Source organism: Melospiza melodia, chromosome 23 (assembly GCF_035770615.1).
Source record: "Melospiza melodia melodia isolate bMelMel2 chromosome 23, bMelMel2.pri, whole genome shotgun sequence".
NCBI classification, from domain to species: domain Eukaryota; kingdom Metazoa; phylum Chordata; class Aves; order Passeriformes; family Passerellidae; genus Melospiza; species Melospiza melodia.
The window spans coordinates 12,285,291-12,304,676 of record NC_086216.1 but is presented as its reverse complement, the minus strand read 5'-3'; the positions used below and the strand labels follow the sequence as shown (position 1 = coordinate 12,304,676).

Here is a 19,386-nt window from a genome sequence, read left to right as displayed (position 1 = left end):
CTCAGCCCCTCCTGGGGCTCCAGACCCTTCCCAGCTCCATTCCAGTCTCCAGACATACTCCATCCTCTCAATGCCCTTCTTGCCATGAGGGGCCAAAAGCTTATTAATATAATTAATATATTAACATATTTAACTTTTAATTCTATCAATCAGTTAACCTAGAGATGCTCTGTGTGATGTGAAACCCCTGCTGGCCTGCAGCCCATCAGGTATCAGAATCTTTGGGGGTCCCTTGCTGGTAGAGGATCTTTGTGCTTTGTGATCCATTGGGATTCTTCTGGCACTGTGAGGTTTTCCAGGGCAATGGGTGGAAAATTCCCAGTGGTTTCCATGGGAGGTACCCAGAGCCCTGCAGCCAATCCCAGGAACAATGGTGGAGTTGTGTTCCCAGGGCACAAAGCCCACGGCTCGTCCCGATAACTGCCCAAGGTCAAGGTGCAGCTGGACAAGGTGGAGCTCCTTGGCACTGAGCACAAACTGAGCCCCTGGAGAGCAGCACAGCCCCAGGAATCTGCACAGGAGAGGGGCAGGGCACAAACTGAGCCCCTGGAGAGCAGCAGAGCCCCAGGAATCTGCACAGGAGAGGGACAGGGCACAAACTGAGCCCCTGGAGAGCAGCACAGCCCCAGGAATCTGCACAGGAGAGGGGCAGGGCTGCCCTGCTGCCTCTGGAACCCAGAGCTGCCACCAAAATGAAAAGGGAGCCAGTGCACGAGCTTAGAGCCAAAAACACATTGGCTAGAAGAGCCTGGAGAGGGAGAAAGTGTCAGGATGAGATTCAGGATCTGGAAAGCTCCTGATGTTCCCAAGAGCTCCTCTCCACCAAATAGCACCTTCTGGTTGTTATCTAACCTCATCTATCCCATTATCACATTATCTAACTTGCCAGCCAGGCGTGTTCTGTAAAAAGCGGGGAATTGATTTGGTGTGGAATATTCTGAGCTGGAAGGGACACACTGGGAGCTCAGTGGGAGGGTCTGGCTGTGCCTCAGTGAGAATCTGTGGATGTCCTGGCCCATGAGCCAGGCCAGATCTCCAAGGAATACACCCCAACCCTGGTGCAATTATTCCTTTCCACTGGAGAGAGATTTCCACTGTCCACTAGATGGCAAATGGTGACAGCAACCTCGGCCCTCGGGACCGGGAGATGGGCTAAAAACAGCGACTGCAGGCTCAAAAATAAAACAGATTCAATCCTCTCACCCTGTTCCCCAGGAAGTAAAATCTGAGTGGGGATACAAAGCATTAGAATTCATTCTTTCAGGTTTCAAATCCAGTGGAATGTTTATTTTCACTTGTAATTATGCCCCAATTGGTGACTGATTTTTTTATTTCTTAATGATTTTAATATTTCTTTCTTACATATTTAGATATATTTATGAAAATATAAAAATAAAATATAATCTAAAATATGAATATTATATTTAGAATTCATATAATACTATTTGTTATATTATTAACAATTAAAATATTAATAATATTATAAGATATATTTTTAGTATATAAATATATTTCTATTTATATACTTTTCTATATTCTATTATATAATGAGACACTGCCTTTGCATGGCCACATCCTCTGCTGAGTCTGTGTCTCTCTCACTCCTGCCATTTCTTTTCTCTGCCCTTTTTTGCAGCTGACCACGAGGCAATTCCCACTTTATTTAATTTTCTGAGGGTGTGTGCCAGGAGAGGATGGTGATTCAGACCTACTCAAGGTTGCTTCAGCCGTTTTTTGTTGGGTAGAAAACCAAATGTAAAGTAAGTCAATCCTTTTGTAGCAGTGCTGAAAGAGGAGAAAACATCTTTTAAAAATCAGTTTGGAATTGCTGGGATTGGAGCTGATGTGGGCACCAGGCTGCTGTGACACCTCCTGACAAACCAAGCCATGGATCCACGAAATTCCCAATTTTGTAGAGACATTGAGGAGCTGCTGCCCCTGGACCCTCGTTTGCTTTGCCTCTTGTGAGCTGTTTTTTAACAGGTGCCAAGACAAAAAAAAAAAGCCATTTGGGTGTGCTGGTGAAATTCAGAGAGGAATCAGGGCTTCAGTTTGATTTTCCAGGTGAGGAGCCTTCAGCAGCTGCCTTGTGAGCTCTGTGCCCTGACCAAGGCCCAGCTCCTCTGAGCACCCCAGAACACAAAGCTGCAGAAGCCAGGGGGAACAGAACATATTTGTAATTTCTGCTGCAATTGAAGTCAAAATTAGTGAGGTGTCTGAGCCAGTTTCCCATAAACAAAAGGATGGAAAAGACAAAATTCGATATTCAGCTGCATGGCAGTCATAGCAGAGAGAGGCCTCTGACAACCTTAATTTACCCAGTATAATCCCAGTCACAGAGTTACAAAAAATAGAATATAATACACTTTCATCTTTGAATTTTTAAGGCTAAACTTTAAAAAGTATTTTTAATGAATCAATCTTCTCTACTGCTATGTACAATTTGCTTTCCCTTTCTGATTCCAGCCCTAACATTAAATAAACAGAGCAAATATTAGACATGCTTGTCTAATTTTTTCTCATGTTTTGCTGATGTGATTACAAGCTGTTGACTTAGTCATTAATATCTCATGCTGAGATATCAGCTAACACTGCCAGAAAATATTCCATCTCTGCTTAGCACTCAAGTTGTCAGTTTAATAATTCCATGTTATTAATCAAAATTGTCAGCAAAATAATTTCTGCTGACCCGAGTCTGGTTTTTTCCCCCATTGTTGAAGATTTGGACTCCTCAGTTCTCAAACCCAAGGACAAAATTTAGAGATTATTCCCAATAATTTTGTTCATTTAGAGCTTTTAAATGGAGCTCTGACTAAGAAAAGAATGGAATCCCTCAGAAAACCTGCTTGGACACGGGGCTGACAAGGAGAGGGGACGGGTCTGGGAGGCTTCTGAAAGGTTTTGCTCTGCAGTCTTGTTTGTGTCAGTGTCACTGAGCTGCTCAGAGTTTCCTGGAGTTTGACACCCACATGAATACCAAAGCACCACCAAACAACTGTGTGATGAGAGGAAGAATTTCAAAAATGTAAAATTAAAACTTTCTCTTGACCTTTTTCTGTCAAACTCTTCTGTGGAGGGAGTGTGATAAGAAGCCTGCAGAGTCCAAACCCCTGGGATTGAACAGCAGCTCCTCTGTTCATTAGCACTGCTCTCACTCTGTGTGAAGACATCAAATAGGAATTGATTTATTTTTGACCATGACTCACCAGGTTTGGATTAACTGGGAACTAAATTAATAAATTGTGTGACCATAATAGGTATTACATTTTTAATATTATGAGAGACTGCATCCATATTTACCAAGGCATGTACCTAGCTCATGGGAGGGGAGACAAATCAAGAGATTTTGAGACATTTCTGATCCCGTAAATGACATAATGATAAATTATATCATTAAATGGGCTAGGCAGTGAACTTGGTGAGTGCTACAAATTTCCCAGTCTAAAGCCCAGTCATGGAAGTGGCAGCTCCTCCAAATATCTGCAGGAGGAGCAAGGACAGCGGGAGCTGGGAGCTCCAGGGCCTTTTACTGCAGGACACTGACAGCAAGGCCATGAACAGCTCCTTTTTCCAGCTCTTTTCTTTCTGTTTCAGTTCCTCAGGCTTTGCACTGGCGTGGATCTCACAGCTTCTCCTCATGTCCCTGTGCTGCTGACCCTCTGGAGCAAATGCAGGAGGATGGAGTCCCTGCCTGGAGCTTCTGCACCTCAGCAGGATGGAAGGAGGGGAAAAGGGAATTTCCAGAGGCACTGCAGGTAGTTTGTGTGCCCTGCAGGTTTGTGGGGTCCCCACACGAAGCCAGAGGTGCTCCAGGTCAGGGGGAGCTGGTGGCACACAGGGAAAGGAATTCCCTGGGTCAGGAGGAGCTGTTGTCCCTCCATTTAAGGAATTCCTGTCCTTTCCTTCTCCCTTTCCCTCTTCTCCCTGATTTTCTCCTTGATCACACAGGCTGTAAGGCACTGCCATGTTTCTCCCCCCACACCCTTTCAGTAAATATCCTTTCATTTTCCAGTGCCATCTGAAATGGGATAGAGCCCCTGGGAAGGGCCCATTTATGGACAGGGAATCCAGAGCAGCAGCCATGAACCAAGGCATACAGGAATAAGGACTTGGGCAGATGCAGGAATGGAAACTAATTTTAGTTATTCCATTGCAAGCTCATCACACTGTCAGTGTCACACTCCTCTTTATCTCCCATCTCACACCCAGCAGTTACCTCATGCCACAGCTATCTCCTGACAGGAACCGTTGTGGGGCATTTTTGCAATAATTCCATCCCTGTATTTTGGAAAACCTCAAATCACATGCTGTGGTTGCTACAGCACGTTTGCATCCCTCTCCTGCTTCCCTGCAATGGTGTGACTGAGGTCCCTGATTAGGGAGCAGCCTTGAGCCAAAATTCCTGAAAAAATAATTTTAAAAAAAAGGACCAGAGAAACATTTTTACACATTTTAAAAGAAGCCTACTATGCAGTAACAATTTAATGAAATTTTGAAGGAGTAGACTGCTGAACCAAAACCCACATGTGGGGAAATCAGATGTGACAGTGTGAAACTGGCAGATTTTTATCCCCTGGGGAACTATTCATGCCCAGAAAGCCCAGGGGGAACTGAAGCAAACATTGATCCCCTTCTCCTGGGAAAGGTTCCCCCTCTGAGGCTGCTCTGAGCCCCTGGCTGAGGGCAGGTGTTCCTCCCTCCCAAAAACCAGCAAAGGAAGGTTGAGGATGCTTCAAAACCACTTCACATTCTTCTGAGGAGCATCTCAGCCTCTGGAGCTTAAGGGACCCTTCTGTGACCTCTCTGCAACCCAGGCTGCCCAATGAGCACCTAGTGCTAATTAAATGGGGTCATTAGATTAATTTTTAATTAATGGTTCAGCTGTGATGCTTATTAATGTTCCCTCAGCTACCTCAGGTGATCTAGTTAGCATTGATTTTTTGGAAAGCAACTTCTTTCTAGGATATTGTAAATTGCAGTGCATATGGAGGGGGGAAAAGGAGAAACCATCTCAGTGACATGAAATAAATCCCTTCTGTTACACCATTCAACTCAGAAAAAAAAATAATTATCAGTGTGTTAAAATCATCAGCCTGCAGCTTAAGGAAACAGGAAGCTGCTTTCATATCAGAGCTGCTTTTCTATCAGATGTGCTCTCTGGGTATCCCTCATCTGGCAGATCCCCAGCAGGGTCTACATGGAATAAGTCAGGAAACCCAGCACAAGCTGCTTTGTGTTCAACCCCTGCACTCTGCCATTGTTCAAGGACTTTTTGTCAAAGCCAGAGCGGAAATGCGGAAACACTTGGAATGTCTGAGCAGGAATTGTGCTCCTAATGAGCCACTGAGGCAAGAAGGCTCTGGTGGGTGAGCAGCTCTTACAATGATCTCTTTAATTGAATAATATCTGCATATATACATATACATATATATATATATATATATATAAAATCAGTGCATTTTTGAAATTAATATTGAAGCATTGAAAAAGGAAATGCTCTGGAGGCATTTTCACCCTCATGACGAATGTCCTGTGTCACTGGCTGTGATAAGCAGCCCCAAAAACTTTCCTTTACAGGACTCACTGCTGTGCTGCATTGAAGAGTTGAGGCTAAGCCAGCTCTCAGGGGTTTTAATGTTAACCTCACTTCCTGTGGAAGTAAAGATCTTAATTTGGTGATGAATCATCACCAAAAAGAAGACTGCACTTTTCTCTTAATTAAAAGAAGCCAAAGACCAAACTGCTCCAAAATTTCCCCAAGATTCCTGTGCTCAACTCTGGAAAGCCAAAATATGCAAAGATCAGATTTGATAAAGCTATGGAGGATTTCTAGATAGCCATGAACTCCACAGTGAAGTCTAAATTAATCTTGCTAAGCTCAAATATCTAATGTGGTGTAGCAGTAACCTCAGTAGCACCCTTTTCCTCTAGCATCAGGTTTCCCACGTTCAAAAGAAGAAAAGTTGAATAAAATGAAGTTAAAATGCTATGTCAGTGTCTGCCTCCACAGCAGCCACGCTGCACATGATTTTCACAAAAATATTGATATTTAAATAAAAACCTAGAGGACGAATTTAAGACAGGCATGCCTTGAGCATGGTTCTCATTGTTGTGGCTGTTTGTGAAGGATTTGGGCAAATGACAAAGGAAGAAAATTGCAGAGATGGGGCAGCAAATCACTGGATGTGCTCAGACAAAAAGCAGAGTCCAGAAAACCCAGCAGGGCAGTGGTTTAGTCCTTGGGTGCAGCTCTCAGTGCCTGCAAGGCAAAGCTCTGCAGCATGAGCAGAAATGCCTCTTTATCTTGAGTGCTGAACCCCTCGGGGACAGGCAGCGAGCTCTGACCACGCTGCCAAAACAAGAGCACTTTGGAAAGTCTGTGGAGAACATGGAGGTTTAAGTGGAAATTGTTATCTCTGAACCAGACCAATTTTTGCTCACTTTTTGTTGAAATTTGCACACTAACACAAAAAGCGCCATTAATTTTAGCACATGTTTTTGCAGAGTCATTTCTGTGTTTTTCACACTGTGTCCCTGAGCTGTTTGGATTGATGAGAACTGAAATCAGAGTCACCTGTTGGCCTGTGTGTGTTTTCAATAATTTTTATTTAGCAGTGCTGTGACTAAATCAAGTACAACCGTGATTTGTCAAGTCACATGTAAAAGACTAATGAAATAAAGATTTTCTGAATCGTTTGCGAATACTCCAGTCACGGAATCATGGAGCACCTCAAGTTGGAAGCGACCCAGAAGCATCACCAAGGCCAACTCCCTGCTCCTTGAGGGATGTGATTCTCCTTGCTCACCCTGAGCTCTTCTCCTCCACATCCAGGGCCTGGTGGTACCACCAAAGCTCTTCTCCCAGGCTTTGCAGAAGACCAGAATTTTTTCCCAAAGAAATTCCTTCTTAATGCAAAGACCTGACTCTAAAACAGTTTTGAGCAGGGCAGAGAGAGCTGTTGTTTGCCCTTGGTGTGAGGTGGGTGCGTTTGGAGAGAGGCTCTGCGGGATCCTCGCGTGCGCTGCAATCCGCGCGGATGGGAACGGTTCGCGGACAGCAGCAAAGTCAGCTACCGGAGGGAGAGAGGAAGGGCAGCTCCTCTCTGAGGAGAAACTTGTCCTATCTCTGTGAGTCCCGCTCAGAATGTTTACAAAACGCTCATTAGGGGAGAGGGGATGGCGAGATAGCAACAAATCTGGTGAGCAGCTTCCACTGGCCGAGATAAGGGAGGCAAGGCGGCCATAGAGGAGAGCGAGATCCAATTACCGAGACCTGGTTTTGGGGAGGGGGAAGGGGCAGACAGACAGGACGGATCACAAGCTTCAAGACAAGAGCTTCCAAACTTGTCATCCCTCTGTGACACAGCCCAGCGGATAAAACCGCCACCGAGCCCGCACCAGAGGCAGAGCTCGTTGAGCGCGGTTGGAGGCGAAGCCATGGATTCTGTCGTCCTCCAGCTCTGGGCTGTCCTCTCCCTCCTGGTCCACCTTGCAGCCTGCAGTCCCATCCTGAGCCTGGAGCACTCTTCCCTGGAGGAAGACGTGCCTCTTTTTGATGAGATCCTCTCCGAGCAAGACGGGGTTGATTTCAACACGCTGCTCCAGAACATGAAAAATGAGTTTTTGAAGACGTTGAACCTCTCCGACATCCCCCTGCACGAGTCGGCCAAGGTGGACCCTCCAGAGTACATGCTAGAGCTGTACAACAGGTTTGCCACAGACAGGACATCGATGCCTTCTGCAAACATCATCAGGAGCTTCAAAAATGAAGGTAAGAGCTGCTCATCTCTGGGGGAATGGATAGAGAGGGGCGTCCTTAGAGCCAGTGGGAAATGTCCTGACCAGGTACGGAGCATGAAAAGGGAAAAGGCCTTTGGTGAGGATGGCCTTGGAAATCAGCAGCTGTGGCAGGGCTGCCCAGACCCCAGCTCTGGTGAGAGACTCCTTGTCCTTGGCTCTGGAGACTGGAAGGTTTTGTTGGGGGAAGGTGTGTCTTTAATATCGGGGCAGCACCAAGTGTAATTTCAGTTCATCAATTTCTTTATCCCCAAAATGATTACAAACATCATTTGTAATCAGCTGATCAAATTTTTAAATGGATACCTTCAGTAATATTTGAATTTAAGGCAAGACGCATTTTTACACACTGTTCAAAGTGTATCTTCAAGTGAAATATTTTAAAATTATGAGCTTAACCAGGTACAGCTTTCTGTTAATGCCTTGTCACTGTTGATCCCGTGGCATTTGTAAAGTTTTCTTCCTTTGGATCGGCATACAGTCCAGAAAATACACAAAAGTAAGTGAAGAGGAATTTTGGATAACCAATAGGTTTTACTTTGGAGTACCAGACTATATCCTAATAAAAACAAACAAACAAAACTTGAAGAAACCAAATTATCACAGAATATTGTGAGTGGAAAGGGACCCACAAAGATCATCAAATCCAACTCTCAAGGGAATGGCCCACACAGGGATCAAAGATATAACCTTGGCATTATTAACACCCTGTGCCATCTCCCTCTCTTTTTTCCTGTTTTTCCTTCCACGTTCCACTGAGTTCAATGACAATGAGATAAGCTTCAGCACTAATATTCAATAATATGCCAATACCTTTTTAACCAACACATTAAACTAAATAAACATTTTTATACTAAAAACGTTTTTCAACTGAACAATTCCAAGTATCCATCAATCCACATGGCAAATGCAAGTGCTTTGATTCATGTTCAGTTACCATGGGGCACACGTGGCTGTTTGAGCTGCCACAGGGCCTCTCTCACCCTCTGTTCATTAATTAATGAAGTTAAAGACATTATTGCTTTTTCCTCAACATTTTCAGTTCCAAAGTGATGAGCTGTGAGGAGAGGCGGAGTGGAAATCACTTGAGTTTTGCAGGGCAGTGAGATGCCAGGGGAGAATCCCAAAGCTCTGTTCTGCTCCTGGCTCCTGCCAGGCCCAGGCACCCTTTAGAGCAGTGAATTTCCGCTGTGAAGAGAATCTGCACTGTGATTTAAAGTTCCTTTCCATCTCCTTTTTTCCAGTGTGGAGGAGTTTATTGGAGGGTTGGTGGCAAACCAATGCAGGCAGTGGTGGCCAGTGGCTCACCCTGCCTTGCTGTGTGTGCTCAGCAGCAAAGGCACACTCGTGGGAGGTGTTCTCATTTTGTGCTATTTGAAAAAGAAACAAACAAGCACAAAGATTGCCAAGTACAGCGTGGTAAAGAAGAAAACACCCTGTGGTTTAGTGATGCCAATCTGAAATAATTCCACCTGCAGAAATTCAGGTTTGCAGCACAGAAATGGCACAGACTGACCTTTGCCAGGTGGTGGTGGCAGTTCCCTGCTGTCCTGCTGTGCCTCTTGCAGAAGTTCTGCAGCAAATGGGGAAAATTCGCCTTAAATTTCTGCCCTTTCAGGTTTTCTCTCACCTCTTCCAATCCAAACCAGCAAGATGCAAAGTGACACCTCTGATGGGAGCACAGCTTCACAAATACATGCAGTTTAAGGACTGTACAATTCATGTTTTTTTATGTGTCCTCAGAGTCTGGATAATTAAGAACCATTCCTTTCATGCTAAAGAGCTCTTTTGATAGAGAAATTAATTGCTTGCAATGAGAAAGACAAGGAGAAACAGAGCTTGGAATTGTTTTGTTCACCTGCCTGCTGAAAACTGGCAGAAATCCCAGTTTCATAATTATCCATTAAATCCTTTATTATAGAAATATAACAGGTGGCATGGCTGGAATTAGCTCTTTGTTTTAACCTGTGGACCATAACAATTTCAGTGTAAATGGGGCTGTAATCAGTGTTTAATACTTGAAATAAAGTTTTAAGGGAAATTCTTCTTTTCCTATGGACTCCAGATCTCCCTTCCCAACCCTCCCAGGGGTGCACTGGAAAGAGCAGCAGGTCTGGACCCTGTGGACTTCCCAGAGAGAGCAGAGTCACATCCTGGCTGTGTGAGAGCTGCTCAGGGTCTGCTCCTACCCTGGCTCTGAAAGCAGAATCCCCCCTCTTTTTATTTTATTTGTGAAGAGATGAAAATGCAGAGTGGAAAAAAAAAAAAGAATAAAATAAAAAAGGCAGGTGCCTCAAAGCCTCCAAACTGGAGTCAAACAGCACAAGTCACGTGCTGAATGAAGTTCATGGCTTGCCTAAGTGCCCTGGTGGAGCATGGCCAGGCCTTGTGGCTTTATCAGAGTCATTTTTCTACAAACACAGAAAAATTGGGGAAGGCAGAGATGAAGGGAGCGACAGGTCACCAACAGTTTGCCTTTGCATTAATTACAGTTCCAGCCTCTGTGTCCCAATCTGCCTCCTGGGCTGGGAGGAGGCAGCAGATCCTGCTCTGGGGGAAGAAACGAATGCTGCTGTGCAACCAGGACAGGCAGCCCAGGTGACACCAGGCATTGTCCCTCTCACCTGGGCTGTTGCTAAAGGTGCCCAGGGGCCTGGCTGAGTGCAGCTGGTTGCTCACCAAAGCCCACGGCGCCTGTGGCTGCCAGGTCACCCTGGTGTCACCACCCGCCCTGAATGTAAAGCATCTCTCAAAGCAGCTTTTCCTCGCCAAGTGCTTGGCCCTCTCCATGTCTGAGGGGTGTTTGAGCAGCAGGGAATTCCTGCTAGCACAGGAACACTGCAGCACACACATTCCTTGTGTTTGCAGATTGCATGTCGTTCATTTCACGTTGGCCTCAGTGCCTGCCCCAATGAATGTTTTCCCTTTGTTTATTAAGTAGTTGCTGTGCAGCACCCTAGAAGTGATTCCTATGCCATTATTAGGTAGCACATTTTTAATATGTAAACCTTCCAGTTGGCAAGGAAGTCCCTGGAAAGCCTGGGGCCAGAAGGAGGATCACTAAATCCAGGTCTGTAGCAGGTGTGGCACCTTGCAGTCCTTACACATCTAAAATAACCTCGGCCCTTTTTCCAAGCACAGCTGTGGGAAGTGCTGAAAGAACATTTTCCTGGAGCTGTCCAGGTGAAACCCAGCATGCTGGATGACCCTCAGCATGTGTGTTTGTGGATGCGTTGACTCTCCTAAAACATTCGATTTTTGTCCCTTGCAGACTTGGATTCCCACCCCATAGGCGTGACAGGAACCCGGAGGTACCCGCTGCTCTTCAACGTCTCCATCCCTCACCACGAGGAGATCACCATGGCAGAGCTGCGGCTCTACACCCTGGTGGAGCGGGACCAGAGGCTCTACGAGGGGCTGGACAGGAAGGTCACCATCTTCGAGGTGCTGGACAACATCCCCCTGGGGGCCGGGGAGGACAGGAAGATGGTGGCCCTGGCCTCCAGGCACATCTACGGCACGAGCAGCGAGTGGGAGAGCTTCGAGGTGACCGAGGCCATCCGGCGCTGGCGCAGGGCAGGGCTGACCACGCACCGGCTCGAGGTTCACATCGAGAGCAGGGAAGGGGAGGAGCACAACGGGGAAGGGAAACTCGACATCGACATCAACTCCGAGGCCAAGCACCTGCCCCTGCTGGTGGTCTACTCCGACGACCAAAGCAACGACAGAAAGGAGGAGAAGGAAGAGCTGAACGAGATGATCGACCACGAGCAGTTCCTGGGCCTGGAGAACCTGGAGGTTGGCAACTTCCACGACCAGCCCGGCGAGGAGGCGCTGCTCCAGATGCGCTCCAACATCATCTACGACTCCACCGCCCGCATCCGCAGGAACGCCAAGGGCAACTACTGCAAAAAGACTCCTCTCTACATCGACTTCAAGGAGATTGGCTGGGACTCCTGGATCATCGCCCCGGCGGGCTACGAAGCGTACGAGTGCCACGGCGTGTGCGCCTACCCCCTGACGGAGCACGTCACGCCCACCAAGCACGCCATAGTCAAGACTTTGGTTCACCTGAAGAACCCCCAGAAAGCCTCCAAGGCCTGCTGCGTGCCCACCAAACTCGACCCCATCTCCATCCTCTACTTGGATGCAGGGGTGGTCACCTACAAGTTCAAGTACGAGGGCATGGTGGTGTCAGAGTGCGGCTGCAGATAGTAGGAGGGAACGCGCGCGCGGGGAGGGCACGGGGGGAGTATTTAATGATTCAGTCTGTAAATTTGTACATTTGGGATTTGCTATTTAATGAGGTTATTTAATGAGGCCTGTACAGATAATTGTATGTTTCCTGCCACGGGGAATGGGCATGTCGTGTAGGGATTGTATATTTTGTTCCTTGTCTTCCTTCTCGCTGCTCTTCGCTGTCCAGATCGCGACCGAGCCTCTCCTCCTGCCAGGGCATGGAGCTGATCACTGGATTGTTTGGGAGGGCTCCTGGTGCCAAAAAGGCACATCCAAATTCACGGAAATAAAGGCATATTTTTGTACTTTATCAATGTTGATTGGCATCTTCAGGGCTTTCCAGAGCTGTTAAAGATACGAGAGTGATGGGCAATCACACCTAGATTGTTCAGTCTTCTGTAATATCTTCATAAAGGTCTTTACATGCTCTTTTTTTCCTTAATTTATCTCTGTAGATCTTACATCCTGATCACTCTCAAGCTCCTGAATCACTAAGGCACAAACAAGGTGTTTGTTTTCCTTTTTTCTTAATACTTTCTTCACTCTTTCCCTGTTTCAGTCAAAGGCAACTGTAAGGGATGATCTGGAATCTGGAGCAGAAGGGCACCATTCCCTTTCCCACCTTTTTTAGGAAAGCAGGTGGCCCAGGAGCAGTGCCAGGCAAGGGCCAAGGCGAGAAATTCCCCCTGTGCAGGTTTATTACAAAATCACTCTGAGGCAGCTCTGGCTTTGCTGCTGCAGCAGCCGTGGCTCTCAAGGGCCAGAGCTTTAGGTGGCAGAAGGAAGTGCAATAAATTTCCTCAACCCTTGGAATTGCACCAGCTAAAATTGCCCTTGAAATTCCTCCCAGCTAAGAAGCAGCGCCCGTTCCCAGCCAGCAAATCCCCTCAGATGCAGCTGCACAATCCAGCTGGGATGGCCCAGCAGTGCCAGGCAGAGCAGCAGAGCCCTTGGTGCCACACGGGCATCCTCCCTCTCTCTAAGTGCAGAATTGTCCATTCGCAGGGATATTCCTCCCCCCAGACTCTGCAGATGGAGTCACATGCCATGTTTCCACCACTCTTCTGCGACAAATCGTGGTGATAAGGAGGTGTCAGAGCTGAGAAACAATAGACCCGTCACTTTATTTATACTAAGCTGCAAATTTGTCAGATTCTTGGGAAAGTGTAAGTGATGTTGACTCTTTTAGCCTGTACCAGAGCCTACTGTACTGTCCCTGCATCTGTTTTACACTTTTAAGGGAAAGTTATCTTCCCTAGGAGTGATAAGGGTCTTTGAAAGAATCACTCCAACACTTCATGGGAATGAACACCCAAGACTTTATCACGCACCAACTAAACCCAATTTCACCCATTTTCACACATACTCCTCTGTGCTTCCCATAATTTATTGACCTATTTATTGACTGCCTGCCTTTGTAAGATAATGTAGAATACAGAATGTTTTATTTTTGTGCTTGTGTGTAATCCCACTCGGATAAAACTGATCCTACTTCACACGGAATCTCTCTGTTGAGTTGTGTGGCACAGAGAAGGAGGCTGCTGACTTCTTGGATACTTGTAAGCTCCACATGGCTCAGTTACCCCCTTGCCTGCAGAGCTGCTCCCTCACTGCAGTGATTTATTTCAGTGGAGTTCTGGAGTATGGGCTCATCAATTTACAGCTCCTCTTGTGGGGGTATCACAGCTCTAAGTGCTCCGCTGTGTAGTTTATTGTAGAGTTTTGCAGTGTGCAGATAGTGGCCTGCACCCCGGGCTGTGATATTGCTTTATTGCTCACCCTGTGAGTGAGTGACAGCCCTGACAGCCCTTTCCCCGAGGCACTCTGCAATCAGAGCTCATGGCACGATGCAGGAATTCGGGGAGGTGTGACATTCGCTCTGCTGACATCAGCTGCAGCAGCCAACGGTTGAAGTGTGACCACACAAACCCTTTCAAAACCATCCACGATTCTTCTGAAGCCATTTGCCAAGACAAGCCACTCACCTTGTTAGGAGTGATAATCCAGCATTAGGGAGATAATCCGACATTTGCTTTTATCATCTCATTTCTGCGGGCGCTGCCGTGGCAGAGATCTGCCCTCCCTGCCTCCCCTGTCCTTCCCTGACTGCACCAGTGGCTCTGCAGGGAAAGCTGAGCCTCAAAACCAATAAATAACCCCCTGCAATGCCCATAAATCTGTGAGGTCTCACTGTAAATCCTCAAGGCACCGCACGGCAAAGCAGAGCAGGGCCTGCCCTCAGTGTCTGTCAGGGATTCGCTCTCTGTCCTCGTCTGGCAGAGATTTGCTGCAGCACAGCAGAGTCTGTGGAGTGCTCAGGTACAGAGCAAACACAGCCATGTGTCATTTCATCAGCTGTGTGTGTGAACTTCTACAAGACCAGTAAAATTGTCAATAAATATCAATGGTGGTCCTTCAGAACTAGGGGCAGCCAGCCTGCTGATATAACTTCTCTTCATAAAGAGATGAGGACCGTCCTGCTGATGGAGGAGGATTTCAGCCAGAGTTTGGGGTGAAGGAAGTAAAGCTGTGTCTCATTGTGCTGTTCTGGGAGAAAACTGAGCTTCTCTTGAATCCTTCAGTGCACCTGAGATCAGAACTCCTGCGAGTGGGGTTTCATTTATCAGGGGTGTCTGAGCAAAATCCTCCCTTTGCCCTTTTCAACACAACCATGCGAAGGCATTTCTTGGACGTTCGTGCAGTTCAGTGACAGAGATCAGAGCAAGAAAACCAGGGGGGCAGATATTTCCTAAAGAGCTTTCCCCAGGCAGCAAATCGAGGCTGTTTCTGCAGGTTCAGAGTGCTTTAAAGCCCCTGTCCAAGCAGACACAACACTCACAAATAACAGGGTGAGGGTGTGACAAGAGCCAGGGCTGCCGAGCTGGGAGTCCCATGAGTCCCTGAGGAACTGTTCCCCTGCATGTTTTCATTTTCTTTGTTTCTATGCTCCTTCCTTCCATCCATCCACATGAGTACTGTGACTTCTGTTTCTAAAAGGCTTTATTTGTCACATTAAATTCTGGTGTGCACCGATTCTCCTTTCATTTCTGATCTGTTTTATCTCAGCAGACGTTCGATTTAAATCTTCAATTCAGTCTTAATTTTAGAAAGGTTTGGGAAAACAGAACCTATTCCAAGTTTCTCCTCCCTAAAGTTACTGCCCTGCCCTTCTGAGGCTGCTCAGAGAGCAAGGCAAACCAGAGGCAGAATTTCCAAAGGAAAATGGGAATTTTGACAGCCCCAGGTACTTGGGTTACCCACAGCACAATGGCAGAGCTGGAGTTTGGGATTTTCTGTGACACACACTGAGCCAAAGCCCTGCAAAATCCACTGGGATTTTAGAGAGGAGGAAAAAAAGGAATAGAAAAAAAAAAAGAAGCACTTGAACATCTGCTTCAAACATTTGAAAAACTACAGCCCAGGGCTAATTTAAACTTCCTTATAACCCAGTTCAACATTTGGAGTGCAAACACTGTTAATAGGATGGGAACTGGGGTGGTAGTGATTTGCTTACTATATTGGGAAACAAAACCAGAACAAAACCAGCTTGAGATAGAGCTTTTGTTTATGTTGCTGACCCATCTGTCTTCATTAATGCATTATTTACAGGAAAAGTTAAAAAATTAGCTTCTGCTCCCTCTTGAAGTGCAGCAGCAACAAATAAAGGCTGAATGGTTCATTTGCCCTCGACTAAAAATGGAAATTCTTATCAGCACTCCTTGGAGGAAGAGGTTTATGATGTGCAGAGTATTATTGCTGGGTATTGGTGCCTTTGGCCACGGCTGGGTGTTCTGAGCCCAGCAAGGGCAGGGCAGCCAGGGAGGGGCTGTGGCACAGGAAATAGAAAACAGCCCCAAAATATCTCCCTCATCTTACCCAAACTCCTGCTTTGACATTGAAAGGAGAAATCTGAGTGTTTTCCCCTGTAATTGTGGGATTTTCCTGGGTGGGATTTCCTGGTAATGGTGGGATTTTCCTGGTTAATGGTGGGATTTTCTGGCTGTCATTTCCTGGGTCATGGTGGGTTTTTCCTGGTTAATGGTGGGATTTTCTGGCTCTCATTTCCTGGGTCATGGTGGGTTTTTCCTGGTTAATGGTGGGATTTTCTGGCTGTCATTTCCTGGGTCATGGTGGGTTTTTCCTGGTTAATGGTGGAAAGGTTTGGGGCTGAGCCCTGGCGTCTCTGGCCCTGAGGAGGGGTTCAGTGGGATTCTGTTCCCAGCACAAAGTGATCCCCCTCCTGCTCAGCATTTCAAGGGCTTAGAAAAACTTTTGGTTGTATTTTTTAAGTAAAGGCAGGAAATAGGAGGGATAAAAGCAATCAACAAGGCTGCAATAAAGGAAACTATACCAGAGGAATGGATTTCCGTGGCACAGAGCAAAGCTTCCTGAACAGGAAGGTCTTGGCTTGTTCCCTATCTCACAATATTTTGCTTTCTGTGATGACCAACAGAGACAACACCATGTGCTTTAGTTTAGCAGAGTTTAGCTGGAATAAATGCTGCAGCAGCATTTATTCAATATTAACACTGAGGAATATTCAATAATAACATCGAGGGATATTCAATAATAACATTGAGGGATATTCAATATTAACATTAGGGATATTCAATATTAACACTGAGGAATATTCAATATTAACATTGAGGAATATTCAATACTAACATTGAGGAATATTCAATACTAACATTGAGGAATATTCAATATTAACATTGAGGAATATTCAATACTAACATTGAGGAATATTCAATACTAACACTGAGGAATATTCAATATTAACACTGAGGAATATTCAATATTAACATTGAGGAATATTCAATATTAGCATCCTAAGGAGTCTGAAGGGCTGAGGGATGCTCCTGCAGCTCTCCAGCTCCCCAGACAATGTCCTTCAGCCCTGTGTGACTGAGCCTGTCCAGGCTGGGAGCTTCACATGGTGTTGAAAATGAATGTGTCGAGTTAAGTGAGAAGGTTTGGACACAGGGTGGTCTCTGCAATCAGGTACAGTAGCTGGCTAGCAACAGCAGCTAAACAACAGCCCAGCCTGCCAGGGAGCTCAGGTTTATGTTGGCTTTGCTGTAGCAACTCCTTATCTGCCAGAGATTAGAGCAGTTCCCATCAGTTGTTGTGGGATTTGGTGGAATCCGTTTCCTGAGCTGTCACCAGGGCTGGTGGGGATGCAAAGCTCGGGGAGGGCAGAGCTGCAGCTCTGACCCAGCTCTGGCTGCTTTAGCATGGCCAGGTTGGATCAAAATTTATGTTAGAATTAGCTGGATTGAATAACTAATTGTGTCATTCAAATGTATACAGTTTTATAAAGTTTAGATTAAAATTTGTTAGATTAAAATTTAGGTTAGATACAGGGAAGGAATTGTTCCCTGTGAGGGGGATGAGGGCCTGGCACAGGGTGCCCATAGCAGCTGTGGCTGCCCCTGGATCCCTGGAAATGCCCAAATCCAGGCTGGACAGGGCTGGGAGAAGCCTGGGACAGTGGGAGGTGGCCCTGCCGTGGCAGGGGTGGCACTGGGTAGCACTGGGTGGGCTTTGAGTCCCTCCTGTTGATCCACAGGAACGTGAGCCCACACTCCTGGAGCCCCAGGGGCTGATGCTGAGGCTGGAAAGGGTTGAAATTCTCCAATTTTGACTTTCAGCAGTTGGTTGCTGCTAAAACAGACACAGAACAGCACCATGCAAATGCAGTCTGCAATTCCAGATATTCCCTGGAGCTTTGCACCAAGTTTGGTGTTATCCTGGCAGGGAATGAGCTCCCTCCTTTCCCCTCGGCATCTCTCGTTCTCTGCCCACCGACAATTCACACCAGCTGCAAATTTGGCCCAATAATATTGATTGTGTGTCTTGTGCTTCCTCTGCGGGCCCTAATTAGTGCCTTGGAGATAATGAGCAGGGAGTGAATGGCAGGGGAGCGGGGCTGCCCCTCTCCAGCCGTGACACTGCTCAGGGCACAGCACTAATGAGCTCCCAGAGCTGCATTAACCCTGCTCTGGCTCTGCCTGGCCTTGCCCACAGCAGCCCCTGGGGACTGGGAGCCACTGGGACCCAGGAAAACCCCTGGGAATGAGGAATTGCAGCTCTCTGCCCTCTGCCAGCTGCTCTCCTGCCATGCCCACCCTGCTCCTGCACCACTGCTCCCATGGGTAACCCACTGTCCTCACCCACGGCCAATGGCTCAGCTGCAATTTTACTTCTAAAAGCCATTTATTTTAAAAGCCATGTGCTTGTGAGTGAGCAGGAGAGGGTCAGGGTGGCTGGCAGCAATTTAATCTGCATTTCCACAGCTCCCTGTGCCATCCCTGACCCCACAGCAATGCCCGTCCCCTGCCAGCAAGGGGACAGACCCAGCCCTGAGGAGATAATGAGTCTATAAACACACGTCCCACGTCTCCTGCAAAGTGTAAATGTGATTTTTCCCCGTTTCACACTTTACAGAGCTTTCTTTCCCCTGGATAGGAGGGATACTGCAAGGGAGCAGCACGTTCCCAGTCCCCCAGTGGAAACATCCCTTCCCGGGGTGTGACAACACTCCAGTTTCCAGTGGATGCTTTGACCTTTCACTCCTCAGCGCTGCCTGGAGCTGCTGTGTTGGGAACAACTGTCCTTGGGGTGCTTGGCTGACCTCCTGACTCCTTTTGGAAAGGCATTTCCATGGAGCTCTCAGCACTTCAGACCAGCACCAGGCCTTTAGTGGCATCAGAACTGTGGATGGATGTGAAGGGAACACTTGACAGCGCTCAGAAATCCATCCCTGGAGCTCCAGGCAGGGACAGGCAGGGGAAAGGTGTCGCTGAAAAGGCTCCAAAGCCCCCGGTGGCCTCGGGGATGAGTGTGGATCTCACCCAGAGCACGTGGAGCTCAAGGGGAGCCTCGGGGCTGGATGGCAGCCTGGGCCAGCCTTTATCAGGAGATGAGGAAGGAGAGGCTGCCAGGGAAAGCAGAGATTTACCCCTCACATGCTCGGGTGCAGCTGCCAGGCCAGGACTGAGCCAGAGGGCAGAGCTCTGCCCCCCTGGCTGGGGAAATCTCTCCTGGTGCAGATTACAGGAACCTGCCCCGTTCCCAGCCCCTCATCGGGACATCGTGTGGAGAGGGCTGAAATATCACATCGTGGTTTTACGCGTGATAAAGCCAATTTTCACAGGCTGCTGATGGGCCCTCGGCCACCCCGGGGTGCAGGGGGACGTTGGGGACAGGGCTCTGTGTGAAAAGGGCTTTTTGTGAGCTCGGGGTGTTTCCATCTCTGTTCACCTGGTGGATCTCTGCTCTTTCCTAAAGGCTGAGCACAGCCTGCAGTGCTGCAGAGGCAGCACCAGCTCTGCTCTGCCCCACAAACCC

General features: G+C 47.3%; 1 protein-coding gene across 1 annotated transcript; it reads left to right on the top strand.

Moving 5' to 3' along the window:
- The first annotated feature begins 7,437 nt into the window (after positions 1–7,437).
- BMP10 (bone morphogenetic protein 10) lies at positions 7,438–12,012 on the top strand. Its single transcript, XM_063175303.1, has 2 exons — positions 7,438–7,771; positions 11,069–12,012. Exons 1-2 carry the CDS (start codon positions 7,438–7,440, stop codon positions 12,010–12,012), a joined length of 1,278 nt encoding a protein of 425 aa, XP_063031373.1.
- The last annotated feature ends 7,374 nt before the right edge of the window (positions 12,013–19,386 follow it).